The sequence below is a fragment of the Nematolebias whitei genome, chromosome 14, assembly GCF_014905685.2.
Source record: "Nematolebias whitei isolate Nwh7 chromosome 14, NemWhi1, whole genome shotgun sequence".
Lineage (NCBI taxonomy): Eukaryota > Metazoa > Chordata > Actinopteri > Cyprinodontiformes > Rivulidae > Nematolebias > Nematolebias whitei.
In genome coordinates this window covers 7,444,688-7,462,635 of record NC_056511.1, presented here as the reverse complement: position 1 = coordinate 7,462,635, position 17,948 = coordinate 7,444,688, and the positions used below count along the sequence as shown (strand labels likewise).

Here is a 17,948-nt window from a genome sequence, read left to right as displayed (position 1 = left end):
TAGAGTTACCAATCAGACTAACGTGCATGTTTTTAGTCTGTGGGAGGAAACTGGAGCACCTGCAGAAAACCCACACATGCACGGAAAGAACATGTAAACTCCATCCAGAAATGGTCCCGGGCTGGGATTTGAACCAGCGACCTTCTCGCTGAAAGGCAACAGTTCTACCAACTGAGCCACTGTGCCGCCACTACAAAAATTAAAACAATTATAATTTTTGTTATAATTTAAATTTATAGGGTGTACCCCGCCCCGCGCACAGCGATTGCTGGACATGGGCACCGGCGACCCCCGTGACCCAAAATGGAAGAAGCGGGTAAAAGATGATGGATAAAATTTATAGGGATGCACGATATTATCAGCATGGTATCTGTATCAACTAATGTTAGCGTTAGTTAAATATCGGACATCGGCCATTCCATTAAAATAACTCACTGATATAAAAGATGCTGTTTTTGTATGACAACACCGTGACGAGGACGCCCGCAGCACCGGCACATGACGTCACGTGCGCGTACCTGATCCGATCACCGTGGAGAGGAAGAAGTCAAAATGTTGGCGGTGTGGAAGGTTTTTTTCGTTGAGGATGTTGGATTCCGAAGATTTCTGGACTACGTTGAGCCTCGCTACATCGTCCGCAGTTGGAGATATTTTTCCGACGTAACCGTACCCGAGTTCCACGCCGTCATTTCTGACGTCATTGAGAAGCTAACAGCTGATAGCGCTCGTGTGAGTTTTACCACAGACCTTTGGACGTCGTGTTAGCCCCGTTAGCATGATTAGCCTTACGGCACAATGGATAGACAAACACTTTGATCTTAAAAAGTCTGTCCTTCATGCACAAGTGCAGAGGATCCATCACTGCAGCTATAGGAACCTGGAACAAACCTCCACAAGTGAGACAGCGTCGCAGGTGACTAATGCTAATAAATAACATTTAACACTTTTCATTTAATACAAGTTAAAGAGCTATGCATATCATATGGCTGTTACTGAATATATGTCACCAGCTCTTTCAGTTGTTACACAATATTTTGTAGTAAGCCTAAATAAGAGGAATATGTTCTGACAAAGGAAAGTATATAAAATTATTGGGATCGGATATCGTCCATTAATCCAATATCGTGCATCCCTGGAAATCTGTGTAAAAACGAGCCTGCCATGTGGCCAAACCAGTAACTGAAACAGCGTAATGGAGCAGTTGACCTGGGACCATTGTTCTCTGCCAGCAGCCAAAGAGCCTCAGGAAATCCCTTTGTATAATGTTTTCATTTTGAAGCTTCTTTGAAGACGGGGCTGGGAATTCCTGATGACATCACTCCAGCCCAACAAAAATCAAGTTTTCAAACGTTTTCGTATCATTTTGAAGCTTTTAACACAAAGAGTTTAAAAACATTAACTTCATATTGAAAAAGTCCTCATTGTGACTCGTATTGACAACACGGGTCAGAGATGATGAAGCGTGCATGATGGGTTGGTCAGGGGGGGCTCAGAATAAAATTCTGCCCAGGGCCGCCCACAACCTCAGACCGGCCCTGATCTAAATGTTGAAATGTGCAACAAACGTCAGAAATCAAAGTTTCTAATTAAAGCTCAAAGTTGTTTATCCAGTAATTTATATTTAGAGAGACTTTCAGATCTGTTTTTGTCTCTTGTTCCTGTAGCGGGACTCCCCCCTCGCTGCCCAGACGAGCTTCTGTTTGGTTCTGTTTGGTTCTGCTCTGGTCTTCTAAAATGAACGTGGATTTTGCTTTGAAGCCGCAGAATGAAACCGATCCTCTCCCCATTAATCGACTCGTTCTTCAAGTGGCAGCTGAGGGGGATGCAAACATTTGAATCATTCTGCCCCCCTCCCCTGTTGGATCCCCCCCATGTCCCAAAAATACAGAAGTGAACCTGTCGCCCACCAGCTCAGGAGCCAAACATAGCTCCGACAAACACGGGGCAGTGGGGGGTCGGGGTGGAGGAGATGTCCAGCAGCAGCAGATGCACATTTTGCCTCTGGGTCCTTTGGTTTGGCGGCTCCTGACCTCCGGCGTGCGACGAGAAACTGATCTGCGTGCGGGAACGTTCATCTCTTTTTTCCAAGCTGCCTCAGAGTTTTCCGTGACGTATAAATAACGAGTGCGTTTGCTTTTGCTCTCGTTAGAAGAAAGAGTAACAGAACCTGACCGACGAGGGACGTTCTCCATGGAGCTCTGTGGGACCTGCCTGCAGTCGTCCTGTGAAGGCCTCGTTCGACTTTACTGGACCACTGGAATAAAAACCAGCTCGTAGAGTTCATTGAACATTGACATTTAGAACTCTAATAAAGAAAAAGTTTGTTTCAGTTTGGTTTGAATCCAGGAGGTGTTGAAGGTCACCATGGAGGAAGTTCAGGAGGCTCTGGTTGAGTTCAAGGCCACTTTAGAGGCTGCGGTGAGCGAGGTGCACGTGGACGTAAGTGCTTTCAAACAGCGAGTGGAGCAGCGCATCGACGAGCTGCGTCTGTCCAACGGGCCCCTGGCTGAGGCGGTGAGCCGGCTGCAGGAGGAGAACGTGCAGCTCCGGGCGAAGCTGGAGGCCCTCAGCCGCCTGGTGGAACGCCTCACCAGTGTGCAGAGGAGCACAGAGGAGGAAAGAACGGAAGATCTGCTTCCATCCAGGAACCCCGAGGACCGGATGGGCCTCGCTGACTGCGTCGGGTCAGAAAACAGTCAGTCCACCTCCACGCAGTCTGAACCTTCAGGCGCCGGACGGAGCCACGCCGCTTCGAGCAGCAGCCCGGCGCCGTGGAGGCTAAAGAGAGCGGCGGAAACCAACGTGAGTATTTAACCTGTTTCTGCTCAAATACACAAAGATTCTGCAAGTTGAGCGTGGTGCTGGAGCGAAACCACCAACAAACAGGGTTTTCCTTTAAAAAAACATCTGGAATACTTTTACAAAAAATACATTTAACTGTTTTTATTTGTACGTAAATCTGAATAAGTTCAGAAAAGTCCGGCTGATAAAAGATGAAGGGCAGAAGATGAATCCAGGACGTCAACGAGAACTTTCCGAAGAGCGCTAAGCTTCAGCTGCTGACTCCGAGTCCTCGTCTTCTATGACCGGCCTTCCTGTTACGATGGTTCCCTCTGTTTGAAATTATCTAAAAGTGTCCTCGTCTCCAACAACTCGGGCTAGAAAATAAAAAATACACGTTTAATTGTTTTATTTACAGATGTGAACACAGCTGTGCACTAATATCATCTCTAATTACTACAGTTAGACTCTTTGCTGTCCATAAGAAAATCCTGCTAAATGTTGTTATCTTTGGGTGAAAGTGGTGTTTTCTGATGTTTTACAAATACGAGCTGAACTTAATGAACCAACGGGGATTTGTAGAACTTGACCGAGTCGTAAAACAGAATATTAAAAAACTGTCAGTTCATCCAGTAACGCTCAGTCAGCTCATCTGGACAGTTTGTTTTTTGCAGAAAGACGTTCCACCCTCTATCCTGAGGGCTTCATCAGTCTGATGTCACAGTTTAGTTCGGTCATCTCAAGGCACGATACAGAAAAGGAAAGACAAACAACTGAATCGAGTTCAAATCATGAATCCAGTTCAGTTGTGAACAGAATCAAAACCAACTGCAGTCAATGAATTCAAGCTATAACGACTTCTTACGATCGCATTACGAATCTTCACTCCTCCATCCTGAGCAGCACGAAGAGAGAAGAGGCTCAACTCCCTTTGTACAAGGAAACCTCCAGCAGCACCTGGATCAGGATGAGAGACCATCTGCCTCGACCAGCTGGGGTTAGAGAGGGCAGGAAAGAGACGCACACAGAAGGATTGGTTGAAGGGTAGTTTCTATAGTAAGGAAGACAAAGAACGTGTTAATGATGGAAATAATTACAAATATGAAGTACAGAGAGGAAGGAAGCAGCAGATTGAGGAAATGTGATCAGTTTGTCCTCCAGCAGCCTATAGCAGCATACCTAAAGGATAGCTCAGGAAACCCAAGCCAACCCTAACTATAGGATTTATCAAAAGGGAAAGACTTGAGCCCAGTTTTAAAACTGAACAACGTGTCAGCCTCACGAACAGAAGCTGGAAGTTGGTTCCACAAGAGAGGAGCCTGAGAACAAAGATTTTCCTCCCATTTTAGAAACTCCAGGAACCACAAGTAAACCTGCAGTCTGAAAGCAAAGTGCTCTATTTATAAAGCATGAAACAATAAGATCTGTAATATAAGATGGAGCTAGGTTGTTGAGGGCTTTGTAGGTTACGAGTAAGATTTTGAATTCTGAATTTGACGGCGCCAATGAAGAGAAGCTAAAACGGGAGATATGATCTCTCCCAGTAACTCCAGTTAAGACTCTGGCAGCAGCATTTTGGATCAACTGAAGACTTTTATTTTGCCTAGATGTGATTAATGCACGGACCAGTTCTGCACCATCTCTGGACAAGATGTCTCTGATCTTGGTGACATTGTGCAGGTGGAAGAAAATGTTCCTGGTAACATTTTTTTAAACGTGGGCGCTAAATGTCCCAGTGAAAAAAGTCATACCAGAGTTCTTTACGTCGGTACCGGAGGTCCAGTTAATGTCGACGCAGAGCAGCTCAGGTATAAAATACTTTCAGGGATTTTGGCAGAGAACAGAATAAATCCCACCTGAACCGGCTGATGTTCAGTCCAGTGCGGTCTCCACAGGAAGTGAAGACAGCTAACGCTAACATCAAAGTATTTTATTTATTTCTTCTGTAAAAAATCTGTATTTGGCCCCTCGTAGTTTAGTCTTTAGGTTCTCGAGCTGTGGAAAGCTCTGACTTACAGAGGTTACGACCTTTGAGCGTCCTGAAGGGAGGCTGTGCAGTAAATATTTGACCTTTAACCCCAAGTTCAGCTCGAAACGGCAGCAACGCCATTTTCTGCTAAAACAAGTGTTGAGCGCCGAACGCCTGCTCAGGTCAGCTGAAAAAGCCGAAACTGAGTAAAGTCAAAACATTAAGAGAATCTAAAAGAACAACCGTAAGTTAAAGTTAAAACGATGGGTAAAAGCTAATAAAGCTAATTGGAAGGTAAAAGCTACAACTATAGCTAAAAACTAAAGTTGGCAAAATTGTTGCTAAAAGCTGAAGTTGGCAATACTGTAGCCGAATGCTAATTGTTATCTTAAAGCTGTGATGAAAGAAATCAAAGCTAAAAGCTATATATATTAGCTAAATTGTGACTTAAAGCTAAAGCTAGTAAAATCATAACTAAAAGCTAAAGTTGGCAAATCATTGCTAAAAGTAGTAAAAAATATGCTTAAAGCTGCAATTACCAAAACCATAGTTAAACTAAAGTTAGCAAAATTTTTGCTCTAAGCTAAAATTAGCAAAACTAGCTAAATGGTAAGGTTATAACGCACAAAATCGTATCTAAAGTTTGTACAACTGTAGCTTAACACTAAAAGTAGAAAATGGTTAGGTAAAGCACAAAAACCAAACCGTAGATAAAAGCTAAAGTTAGCAAAAACAAAGGAAAACGCTAAACATAGGTAAACAATAGCTAAAAACTAAAAATAATAAAACTAGCTAAAAGTAACAACATGTTAGGTAAATACAGTTAGGAAGACAGTTGCTACAAATAGCAACATGGTAGCTAAAAGCTATAATGAACAAAACCGTAGGTAAAAACTAAAGTTATCAAAACCATATCTAAAGATGAACTTGACAAAACAGTAGCTAAAAGGAGCATGAGACAAAAACAAAGTTTGCTGAAGTAGATTTTCTGAAGAGAACAATGAACGATTTGAAGAGCTCGATGTGTTAGTCTTTTCTAAACGAAGCTAAATGTTTCAGAAATATAAAAAGTTACAAAGACTAAAAGTTTTAGCTCAGTATTCCAGATTGAGCAGAAACATTTTGATATACGAACGGCTAAAACATCACAAGTCCCTAAATCGTACAGAAGAAAACTGTGTGAAGGCTGACTCAGCACTTACGCTGCTACCAAATGCAATCAGCGATTTTCTAAACAACTTCAAAGTAAACTACGACTCCTCTGACATCAGGTCATGTGACACTGCAGGATGACCTCACAGGGACGGAAATAAACCCTCGTCGCCTAATGTCCCAGGAATTCTGCTTTGAGCCAATCCGAGGGTCAAGTCTCCCAATGGAAAGTTGAATTGCAGCTACGTCCCTGTCAAGTATCACCCCCCACCCCCACCCAGCACACAGACACTGGAGGGAGGGAGAGAAACAGCCAGCTGTCACACCGAAACATCGCCCCCCCACCAACATACTTCATCTGGTTTTTACTCAAACCATCGGCCTCTCGACTCCCCCGGCTCTAACACGCCACCAACATTAAACACCACCACCAAAAGGTGAAGGCAGGCAATGTTTGTTAGCAAAATATCTTATCAACCACTGTAATCATACATCTACAACTTATTACCTTTTAGAGTTACCACAGTCCAAGATGGCCGCCAAGGTTTGACCAAAACGGCTACAACGCCCTCGTTTTTCAACAAAAGATGGTCTTCAACCCCTCGCATGAGACTGAGGCGACGACCGACACGCAATCCTTCAAAGAACACCAGGGCTTTGATTTCCCCTGAGCCGACGGACGTGCTTGTGTTTTAGTGTTTGCTTCTAAGCTGATGTGGAAGTGACTTAGAGTTTGAGGGGATTAGAAGTGTCAGACTGTAATAAAGCCACAACCGTGGCGACCACGGATCAACGTGGCGATGATGATGCATCACACAGCAGCCGGACAAACGTCAGGATGCACGAGGTGAAGAAAAAGCCCAAACCTCCGTTTGTAGCGCTCAGGCTAACTTTACAAAGCCTGGATTTGGGGTTATATTGGGATGTAAGAAGAGTGCGGAGGGAACTCGGCATCTAAAATAGCTCTCGGTGGGAACCAGGGTTTGTTGGCCATAGCTGTCATAAAAGGAGAAGCTGTCAGTCGTGAACAGCTGAAGCTCTAACGTGTAAAGAAACTGATTTACCACAAACAATAAAGACCCTAAATTAATTTTAGCTGCCGTCTGAACACCACAACTGTGGCTGTTAGCTGCCAGTCAAACAAAAGGGATGGTGCAGAAACACACATGCTAGCTACATGTTTGCATTTAGCCCATAATGACTTAAAAACATGTACATGATAGAGATTAAGTTGTTCGGTGGTTAATTAAAAGTCTGATTAAAATGCAATTTACTAAAGGAAAATCAGACTAGATTTGTTTTTTACACTTTCAAATGAAACTTGGCTTTTTATCACATTATCTCTAAAAGAACATTGAGAACCTGATATGCCATGATATTAATGTCCATATTAAGCATGTATAATGGTAAATGGACTGTACTTAAAGTTTACTGCTCAAAGCACTTTACAGCACAGTCTGCCCTCAATGACCCGTCCACTAAACAACCCTCTGCTCCTTTTCTACAAATACAATCTGAATAAATCATTCTGTAGCATCTAATCAATGCCTTATTATATATATATATATATATATATATATATATATATATATATATATATATATATTCACAGTAAAAAAGTTAAAATATATATATTTTTTTAAATACCAAAGTGCCAATAGGTATTAAAGGCCTGCTTGAATAAAAAGGTTTTAGGATTAGATGTAAAAAAGTTCAGAGCAAGTCCTGAGGTAGTTGGTTCCACAGTCTGGGTACAGCGACCCAAAAGGTCCAGTCATCCCAACGTTTGGATTTGGACTTGAGGACAAACCATAAAAGTATTACCGTAATTGACCTTAAGGTCCTCTCATACTCATGAAAAGCTACTAAATCAGATAATAAGCATGAGGCGAGACCATTAAGACCTTTAAAAGTGAACAATAAAAGTTTTAAATCAATTCTAAAACAGACTGGAAGCTAAAAGAGAGAAAATAAAACGAGGGAGTAAAACGAGATGTAACTGCTAAAAGCTGGCCTTGACTACAGAGGCTGTCGGATTATCAAACTTCAAATCCTTGTCAAAAGTCACCCCCAAGTTTCTAACTGGGGTCTGAACTTGAATGTCAGAGCACCAAAGTTGTAACGAGCATCATCAACAAAAAAGACACATCTCGTCTTTCCTTAATTTAAAAACAGAACATTTTGTGAAGCCACTGTTTAATGTTGTCAAAACAATAAATAAAATAAGTTTGAAGGTTACTACTTCTAGGCTTCATGGGCAAAACAGTTCTGTTAGTCATCTGCGTAACGGCAAAAAGAAAATGGGTGTCTGCCTATAATGATCCAAGTGACAGCATACAATGAGCAAAAAGGAAGTGGTCCAAGAATGGAGCCTTGTGGTACACCACAAGAAAGAGGGGCAGTAGAGGAAGACAGAGTACCCATCAAGACAGAAAAAAGTTCTGTTGGTCAAGTAGGAGGTGAACATGAGAGCTCGGCCAGATGTACCAAGAGAGTAACAAAGTCCATGCTCAATAATCCAGGTATAAAATCCAACATTTTTCAGTCAGGTCAGGTGTTTCAGTCAGGTGTTTCCAACCAGTTTGACAAGACTGTCAACAAGGAAGAGGGACGGCAATGGAGGAGGGGCGTACCAAAGAGACCATCTAATCACAAGCAGAACCGGTTTGTTCCACTTTGGAGTAAGCTGTTGGGGGAAGAATCAGTTTTGTTGTCTGTTTCCTTGACTGATGAAGCCTTCTGGATGGAAGGCGAAACGTTTCAGCACAAAAAAAGAAACTGTCCAGATGACCTGACTGAAAAATGTTGGACCCAGAGAGTGTTGAAGACCAGACAGAAGGACAGCAGGTCCACTCTGTCAAAAGCAGCTGTAAGGTCCACAAACACTAAAGCAACAGGACACTGCATCCACGAGCATGGCAATATCATAAAGGACTTTTAATAGGGCTGACTCAGTACTGTAACGAGTTCTAAATCCAGACTGAAAGGTTTCATAAATGCCATGTTTTTCAAAGACGGGTTGTAACGGCATCAAACAACTTTTTCCAAAGCTTTAACTAAAAAAGGCAAATGAGAAATGTGTCTAAAATTTGATCAAATCAATAGGTCAAGGTGAGGTTTTTGGAGAAGGGTCCTAACCGCAGCATGTTTAAAAGCAGCAGGGCTGTTCCTAAAATAAGGCAAGAGTTTAAAAAATTTAAATAAAATGTAAAAGACCCTGAAAACTTGTCTCATGGAAAGAAAAAAAATTACAGCACTGACTAAAATATCATACTTTAACTTAATCTTTCCTGTTAAGGGCAACAATGCTAAAGGAGGAAACATTGCCTCTGATGTTGCCACAGCCTCCGAGAGTCACAACCAACCAGGTGGGTGACTTCTTCACGTTCATACAAAGTGCTTCACATCATGATTAAATGTATGGTTGTTTTTATTTTTATTTTTAGGAAACGCATCAGAAAACATCGGTGTAGCCCAAAGTCCCCAAGCTTTCCCTCAGTCCCACCCGTCTCTGAGCACCAAACGGATCCAGGAGTCCTCTGCAGTGGAAACCCTCAGCTCAGCTGGTCCAGTTCACGTCCCATTAGTTCATTCAGTGCCTGATGATCTGCTTTATGTTCTGTTCTTTATATAATGAAGGGCTCAGCTAAAGTATTTTGTTTCATAAAACTGACAACATCATCCAGATTTCATGGGGTCCACAGTCCAGTTGTGTAAAATGCTGATCTACTGTATTCAGTGGTCACCATGAAACAAGTATTCTTTAAATTTAAATTTGAGAGCACATAAACCTTTCACTTTCTTCAACTGGTTCAAATTTCCTTCAGAACTTGTGCCAGAAGTTGAATGTTCCCTCATTAAAACAGGAGAATCTGTTGAGTGATAATGGGTTTTATGAGGATGAAGAACTTCCATCTTTGTTCCTGCAGACCAAAAGGAACCAGGTCCTCCAACCAAACATCACCTCTTTACTGTACTGACAAAAGCTGACTCAGAAGCTCCAGCAATTAGTCAGTACCCTCCCTCGGTGGCCAGACCCTCAAAGGAGCCTCAGTTTAAACTGGCTGACCCAAATGAAAACTACAGTGAGTAGAAAAATGATCACTTACCACCATTCCAGAGGCTGAGCCTGTAATGCTTGTGTGTTTGTCTGTTAGCAAAATACCTCATGAACCAGTGAATAGCCACCATAATCAATCAACCATAGCAAACACAAAAACTGGTGCAACTCAGTCAGTTTTACAGATATTGACGTAACTTTTGGTCTGGGGGGGTGTTTAGCATCATTCAGAGCACAAACGGATTGTGTGAGGTCTTTGTCTAGATTAGAACTTTGCCTGCAAGGCAGTGGGCGACATGCACTTCTTCTTCACTGTTCCTTTGCATCTTCCTGTTTCAGATGCTGATGAACCCCAGCCCCATCTTCCTGTCACTGCCATGACAACTAAACCTGGTTTGGAAAGATCGCTCACCACCAAACCTGCTCAGTCACCAGCATCTGGACGGAGAGCAGCTGGAGATCATTTATTTATAGGTCAGTCAGAAAATCTAAAATCTTCGTAGAGTTAAAGTTTATGTCATGAAGGAAGTCTGACAGACCTCACTCAGTATTTTTTAGTTTGTCATGTTTTCATTCTTCCCTCAGAGCTGTTTTTCTGTTCCATGTCTGCTTGTTTAGCAAAGGCAAAGATCTCCCAGACCTCCCAGGATCAGTCAGACTCCATGTCTTTGGTCCATCTTCCCCTCACAGCTGCAGCTAAACCTGATCCGACTCCTGCCTCAGCGCTCAGCCCTCTAACACAAGACTCACCACCAGTAAAACAAACCGAGCATCCGTTTAGAGGTACAACGCTTTCCATTTAAAACTGTTTAAGTCTCAAACGCCTCAACAAACAAAGTTTAGAGGAAAGGCTGTTAAGTGGAAAAAGGGTTGTAAGCTCAATCATCCAGGTAGATAACAACAAAAAAGGTTAAATCTGTTCATCTGACCTGTTTTTTGGATGATAATTTCCTCTGGTATCGGATGCTGTGCAGCTGGAAGGATTTTTATTGAAACCTTTTTACTTTTGGACATTTGTTATGATGCGTAACCATGGCAACAATGTGTTTTCACAACTGGGAGCAGCTGATTAACATCTCAAAGCTCAAATAATGTCTCAACTACAGCCCCAAATCCCAAACGAGTTGTAAAGGAGGTGCCGTGGATGCATCTCCGTCTACCTGGTGGCGGTGTTCGAGTACCTGATCACCGAAATCCCGGAGCTGGTGGGAAACGCTGCTCATGACAAGAAGACGACCAGGATCATCCCCCGACACCTGCAGCTAGGAGTTCAACAAGCTGCTGAGAGGAGTGACCATCGCTCTGGGAGGAGTTCTGCCCAACATTCAGGTGGTCCTGCTGCCCAGGAGTACCGAGAGGCCCACCAAGTCCAAGTAAACGGATCAACATCTGTGGCCAGTTTCTTCAGTTCTGCTGTAAGACGGACCACCACAAGAGATCCTTCCTGCCCACAGCCATCAGCATCTAGAACAACTCTTTAATGAAACCAGGAGAATGAGCTACAACAACATTTAATTTCCCTCTGGGATTAATAAAGTATTTTGAATTGAATTTTAATTTAATTTAATCTGGACCAGTTTCTGAACCACTTTGGTCTTGGTTGTCCTCAGACTGTTTCTGTGAGTAGCAAGCATTTCTCACTTAAAGGAACTGGTTCAGATGACATGATTTAACCTTTTTTGCTGTAAAGTGGAGTTTATTCCACCATCTTTGTTCTTTAGACATGAGTGAACTCAAGTCCCACTCACCTCTTTCAGCCGTCACCAAACCAAATGCTGACTCGGCCCAGTCCCAGTCTCTTTCACCATCTCAGGACCCGACCGTAAAACCTGGAGAATATCCCTTTAAACGAAGTGAGTTTGACCAGAAACCACATGCTTCCACAATAAAAGTCAAGAGGAGAGCTCAGTTTGTGGAAATTTATATTCATTTGTACTTTCTTTGTGTTTTCCGTTCCATCGTTTCAGCACCAGTTCTAAAGACACCCAGTCCCAGTCTAAAAAGAAGCGTGAGCTTTCCTCAACCTGCAGGTCTGCTGGCAAAATGACTTGTTCCTGTGGTTTACGAGTCATCTCTGAACTTTTGTGATCGTTTCTTTACAGAGAAATTACTTCCCTCAAAATCATTTATAAAATCTGGACTCTCGCCCAAATTGGACAAGTAAGTTTCAACCATAAATCTCTCCCAAAACCAGTAAGACTCAAACTAATGGTTCATTTTGTTTGTCCACGTGGAGATCGAACAAGTCCGGAGGGTTTGAGTTTAAACAGGATGTGATGAAATCTCAAACACTTCCACGTCCCAACGGGGCTCAGGCGAAACGGGCCCTGTTTGAAAGAATGAACTCAGACCCTGTAAAGTAAGGGCGTTCAAACTACATCTCGTCACAATCGTTTCGTTTCATACAGATTTTGACATAAAACCAGTCGTGTTTCTCATCACACAGGGCAAAGGATTCCAAACCCCAACTGAAGCGCTCCCAGAGCTTTGGAGTTTCCAGTGCCAGTGGTATAAAACAGATCCTCCTGGAGTGGTGTCGCTCAAAAACAATCGGCTACAAGGTCAGCCGACGAGATGGACCGAATGTTTGGTCATTATTTGATTTGTAACTCTTCTTGGCTGTAAGTCTTTGACCATGAAAAGTCTTTTTATTTCTCTTTAAATGGTGACACCATTTTAAGGAACAAGCATTTGTGGGTCGAGCAGTGGAGTTGAGTAAATACGTTATACTCGTGAAAAACGTCTCTGAAAACAGCTTATTCTGTTATTGTCTTTAGGTGATTGAAGTCTGAAGGAACTATAGATGTTTAAAATTTAGGTTTTTTTTTTTATTATTATTTATTCTCTTAAGAACTTTGGTGATCTGTGGTGAGAATGGAACAGGTGGAGGAGAACTCGGAGAGGTGGAGGTATGCACCTGAAAGAAGAGGAATGAAAGTCAGCCGTAGTAAGTCAGAGAACATGCGTGTGAATGAGAGGGAGGAGGTGGAACAGTGAGGCTACAAGGAGCAGAGGTCACAAAGGTGCAGGACTTCAAGAACTTGGGGTCAGCTGATCAGGAAAATGGGGAGTGTAGTAAAGAGGTGAAGCAGAGAGTCCAGACAGGATGGAGAAAAGTTTCAGGAGAGATTTGAGATGAAAGGGTGTCAGCAAAGGTCAAAGGAAAAGTTTACAAGACAGTGGTGAGACCAGCGATGTTGTATGGTCTGGAGACAGACATGGACAAAAAGGCAGAAGAAAGAACTGGAAGTGGCAGAAATGAAGATGTTGAGGTTCTCCTTAGGAGTGACAAGGACGGAGAAGATCAGGAATGAGATCATTAGAGGTACAGCACAGGTTGAACAACTGGGAGATAAAAATAGGGAGGCCAGACTGAGATGGTTTGGACATGTCCAGAGGAGGGACAGTGGTTTGGACATGTCCAGAGGAGGGACAGTGGTTTGGACATGTCCAGAGGAGGGACAGTTGGTATACTGGTAGGACGTTAGAAATGCAGCTGCCAGGAAAAAGACAGAGGAGATCTATGGATGCAGTTGGAGAGGACATGGAGATAGATGGAGTGAGGACAGAGTGAGATGGAGGATGACTCACTGGGACCACTCCTAAAAAAGGAACAGATGAAAGAATAAGACCAATAACAACAACAACTAGGAGTCTTTCATAGCATGTGGAAGAACCATACACAGCCACAACAGTTTGGCATCTTGTCCTTGTGCTGCTCACCAGTTGGTCACACACTGCTGTGGGATTACATCATATTCTTCAACAAGCATTTGTCTTAAGTCCGCCAGTTTGGTTGTGTTGGCCAGTCTGGCACAAAGAGATGCTAACAGGTGTAGCAGGGCTGACGTGAGGCCTGCAGGCAGACAGACATTTTATCCTCTCTGTTGCCACATAAACCCTGTTCTGTGTGTTCTCTGGCAACCATTTTCATCTGGAATGATAAAGTTGAGTCCCAGACTGTGGTGATATAGGATTGCCTCTTACACAATCTCATCTTGTAGGACGCTCGTTTCACTGCCTGACTCTGACATCACCCGATAGATGGAACTGGACCTGCAGTTTGGAGACGGTATGTGACTCCAAATTGTGTTTCAACTTGGTTTTGTGGAACACCAGCTTGACGTTCAAGACACAGGCCCTACCCAGACCAGTGGAATGTGGCCGCTTCAAGCAAACACCAACTTTCTGCTGTATCAGGGTTGGTGCTCATCAGGCGCCTGACTTGGCGTATCAGAAGCCCAAGGGTCAACAATCTGTTCGGCATTGGTAGAAAAGGTTTGGCAAGTTTTTTTATGGGTGCAAACCCACAAATGCATTTTCCTTACAAATTTGGCACGAAATAAATCTTATATAATGTATTGCCAAGAAACACTGATACAACGAAATTAGTGATCAAACACGTATTTCCTTACTTTTGGCGCTATATTTGTTATAATGTCATCGTTAGCAGAGTGATAAGTTAATTAGTGACCAATAAATGAAGGAATGAAACGTAACATGTGCAACTTGTTTCTTGTCTTTTTCCTCGTAGAACATAGACATCCAGAACTTCTCGTCCAGTTGGAGTGATGGGATGGCCTTCTGTGCTTTGGTCCACTCTTTCTTCCCGCTGGAGTTTGAATACAACTCTCTGAATCCAGCGAATCGCAAACGAAACCTGGAGCTGGCCTTCACCACAGCAGAGTGAGTCCTAGTGAAGGAGCTCTGTTAAATGAGCCCAATTAAACTTTAGAAGTGTTTTAAAAGTACAACAATTTTCAGTCAGGTCATCTGGACAGTTTCTTTTTTTGCTGAAACGTTTCACCTTCCATCCAGAAGGCTTCATCTGTCAAGGAAACACACAACACAAAACTGATTCTTCCCCCAAACAGCTTACTCCAAAGTGGAACAAACCAGTTATGTTGGTGCTAAGATGGTCTCTTTGGCACGCCCCCTCCTCTGTTGCCGGCCCTCTTCCTCGTCGACAGTCATGTCAAACTGGTTCAAAACCAAAATAGTTCAAATGACCTGAATGAAAATTGTTGGATTGTATACCTGGATTATTGAGCGTTGCCTTTTTTTGTTTTAAAAGTAGCTACAGCTTTAAATATATTTCTTATCTTTTTGTTTCCTGCCTTGCACTGGATCGCTTCCTCTGCATTTCTATGGAGGCACCTGTCTCTTCGTTTAACTTTATTTCAGCCTGAACATAAGAGTGCACCTGCACAAATTAAATATCAGATTGAGCACAAATTAAATATCAGATTGAGCGCCTCTGCTTCAAGTTGTGTGGTGTTACTGGGTTTGTCTTTTCGTTGCCATGGCGACATAATTTGTATTAAAAAAAGGCCGATAGAAATCAATGAGTGGCGCTCTCACCTGCGAGGTCACATGACCCCGAGGTGTTTGAACTATTAAACCTTATCAGACAAACGGAAGCATTTTGTTTACTTCACGCCTTGTTTTTGTTGTTGCTTTAGGACTTACCGGTTTCTCTCAAACGCCTCCAGAAGACGTTAAGCACATGTCGGCTGTTCAGTCCTGTATTAAAGTAATTTGTTTTAACATACATAAAATGGTGTAGGCACATCTTGGTTCTCTTTCCACGAAAGTGCGTTCTGAAGTCAATACGCTCCAAGTCCTCGGTCTTCGGAGAACGGAGCGGACGGACGCCGGCGTTCCGGCCGTCGCGTGACGTGCAGATTCCGTGCGTGTGTCGCTTTGTATTGAAACTGTGGCACGACAGTTTCCTGCAGGAACAGTTCTAACTGATCTGATCTGTTCGTCTGAGCGCTGCCGTCTTTCTGTTCCAGGGAGCAGACGGACTGTCTGCGTCTGATCGAGGTTGACGACATGCTGGAGATGGGGGACAAGCCGGACCCCATGTGTGTGTTCACCTACGTCCAGTCCCTCTACAACCACCTGAAGAAGTTTGAGTAACTGAATCAGAGAAGACAAGTTTATGATGAAACCAAAAATCAGCCTCGGACTTAAAAAAAAACAGTTGTTTGAGCCTAATTATCAAAGTGCTTTTCAGCAAAGTCTCCAACTTCCTTCAGAATACCTTGAGTTCTTGGAGTGGTTGTAACGTCACACGTAGTCCGGCTCACCATCATAATCTGGATTGATGAGTTGTGTGTATAAAGTTTATTAGCACTGCCTGCGGTCAGCCATTAAAGTTTGAACAAAACCTGCACAAATGTTTACAACATGAAGGATAAAATCATATTTATTCACTTTAAAACCATCACCTGATGAAACACGGGAGATGAGACAAATTTTAATTTTGTCTTCATCGTGAATCGTCCCAAGTGCTTTTCAGCAAAGTTTGTGTCGACGACCTCAAAGGAATTTGTTTTGTGCATTTTTTTTTTCTTTCTGTGCCAAAATGTTTCGTAAACACGAGAGATACAAACCGCCATCTGCTGGTAGACGAAACGAAAAGCTAAATAATTTCACCAACTTTACAAATCGTCGATTTTTATAGTTGTTGCATGCGCTTAGATTATGCAAGTTAATCCAGTGGAGGCGTGAAAGTATAATCTGTAAACATGTAAAGAACAACAGAGTAGGACTTTATTCACGTCAGTTTGTCAAGTACTTTGCTGTAACAAAGAAACATGTCACAAACCAGAACACTGTGGAGTTGTTTTATGTTTGACATGACAAAAAGCTTTTTATTTATTTTATTTATTTTCTGATTTTGAAATTATAGAGCAGATGATTTAAAAACAAAACCTCTGTGTAGATGTATACATTTAAACTGGTGTTAAAAAATCCTGGCAGCTTTAATTAAGATAAATCAAAAGAGAATTTGTCAAAGTATTTTAAAAAAGTACACTTTTTTTTAATTTTTTTTTAAAGAAAATCTATTTGTTTGCAAAACAAACCATCTTAAAGACATCGTGTTTGTACTTGGACAGATGTTGAGACATCTTGCAGCGTCTTCTAACTTTGTTGTGAAACTTGTGCCTTCAGAGGTTTTAATATTGAAATGATGGAAGTTTATCTTTTATTTTTTTCATCAGTCAGTTTCGGGAGGATTTATAGAAATACCATTTTCAATGTGAAAATGTACGATTAGTCTTTAATGGAAGATAAAAAAAAACCAGATTGGAAACAAAACATTTTAGTTTTGCACAATTTTTCTCACACAAATATATTTTAACTATTCAGTTTTTCTGCAGCAGCTCATTTCTGCCACTTAGATTTTTTGTTTTAAGTCATATTTATGAGAGATTGTTCCAAAATTATGAATTAACCTCCCAAAATATGAAATTTATATACTTTTGTATAATTAATAATTCTTAAACATCTCCATATTATGACTTGGCATCTTATATTTAGAAGATAAAAAAATTATAACTTGGCTGCCGATCATTTTGAGGTAATATCTCACAAGATAGTAACTAAAGATTGATTTGATGTTTTAATATGATTCAGCATCTAATATTTCAGAGATTATAAAATTATGAGCGTCTCAAAAACATTTTGAAATTATATTTTTTAATTTGCCTTCAGAGTGGCATAAATGGGCTTCCGTACATTCCTGAAAACATTTGTTAAACAAATCGCTGAACACTGTTTTACATGGACATCCTTTAAAATCTAATTATTTATTTTTAATCTCGTTTTTGTTTATTTAATTTAACGGCTGGTTGTTGTTTTGTTTGTTCGGTCGTAGACGGAGGTTTCCGTCGTGTTCCCATGTTTTCCAGGGGGCGTGAACGCCTCCCATGACCGGGCATTCCTTCCGGTAGATTAGGTCAACTCTTCCTGAGCTCCGCCATGCCAGTCCCGGAGGCTCTTGTTGCTCAATAGTTTCGACTTGTTTTGAGGTTTAATCGGGAGAGAATTGTGATCTTTCCTATTTTAAGCCGTGTTTTTTGAAGCGGTCCTTCCGGAAGCTTGAACGTTTTTACGCAACCGTTGGAATTCGTGGCCTTGTTGCGTTTACTGACGCGCGGGAGAGTCGGTAAAACGAAGTTTTGCATGAGTTGCGGA

The 17,948-nt window shown here is 42.0% G+C and overlaps 1 protein-coding gene across 1 annotated transcript; it reads left to right on the top strand.

The window, feature by feature from the left end:
* Positions 1–1,955: 1,955 nt before the first annotated feature.
* smtnl (smoothelin, like) lies at positions 1,956–16,669 on the top strand. The gene is made up of 13 exons (XM_037687258.1): positions 1,956–2,802; positions 9,201–9,270; positions 9,349–9,468; positions 9,832–9,987; positions 10,302–10,436; positions 10,581–10,745; positions 11,720–11,815; positions 11,930–11,992; positions 12,065–12,122; positions 12,199–12,321; positions 12,409–12,523; positions 14,497–14,648; positions 15,758–16,669. The coding sequence occupies exons 1-13, from the start codon at positions 2,365–2,367 to the stop codon at positions 15,882–15,884; spliced, it is 1,818 nt and encodes a 605-aa protein (XP_037543186.1). The 5' UTR covers positions 1,956–2,364; the 3' UTR covers positions 15,885–16,669.
* The last annotated feature ends 1,279 nt before the right edge of the window (positions 16,670–17,948 follow it).

What these genes read in the sequence shown, in the direction of transcription:
- smtnl (XM_037687258.1), top strand. Translation starts at nt 2,365, where the DNA reads ATGGAGGAAGTTCAGGAGGCTCTGGTTGAGTTCAAGGCCACTTTAGAG. An exon ending in TGACCCAAATGAAAACTACA is followed by an intron (nt 9,988 to 10,301) that starts GTGAGTAGAAAA and finishes TTCCTGTTTCAG; the next exon opens with ATGCTGATGAACCCCAGCCC. An exon ending in CTCTCGCCCAAATTGGACAA is followed by an intron (nt 12,123 to 12,198) that starts GTAAGTTTCAAC and finishes GTCCACGTGGAG; the next exon opens with ATCGAACAAGTCCGGAGGGT.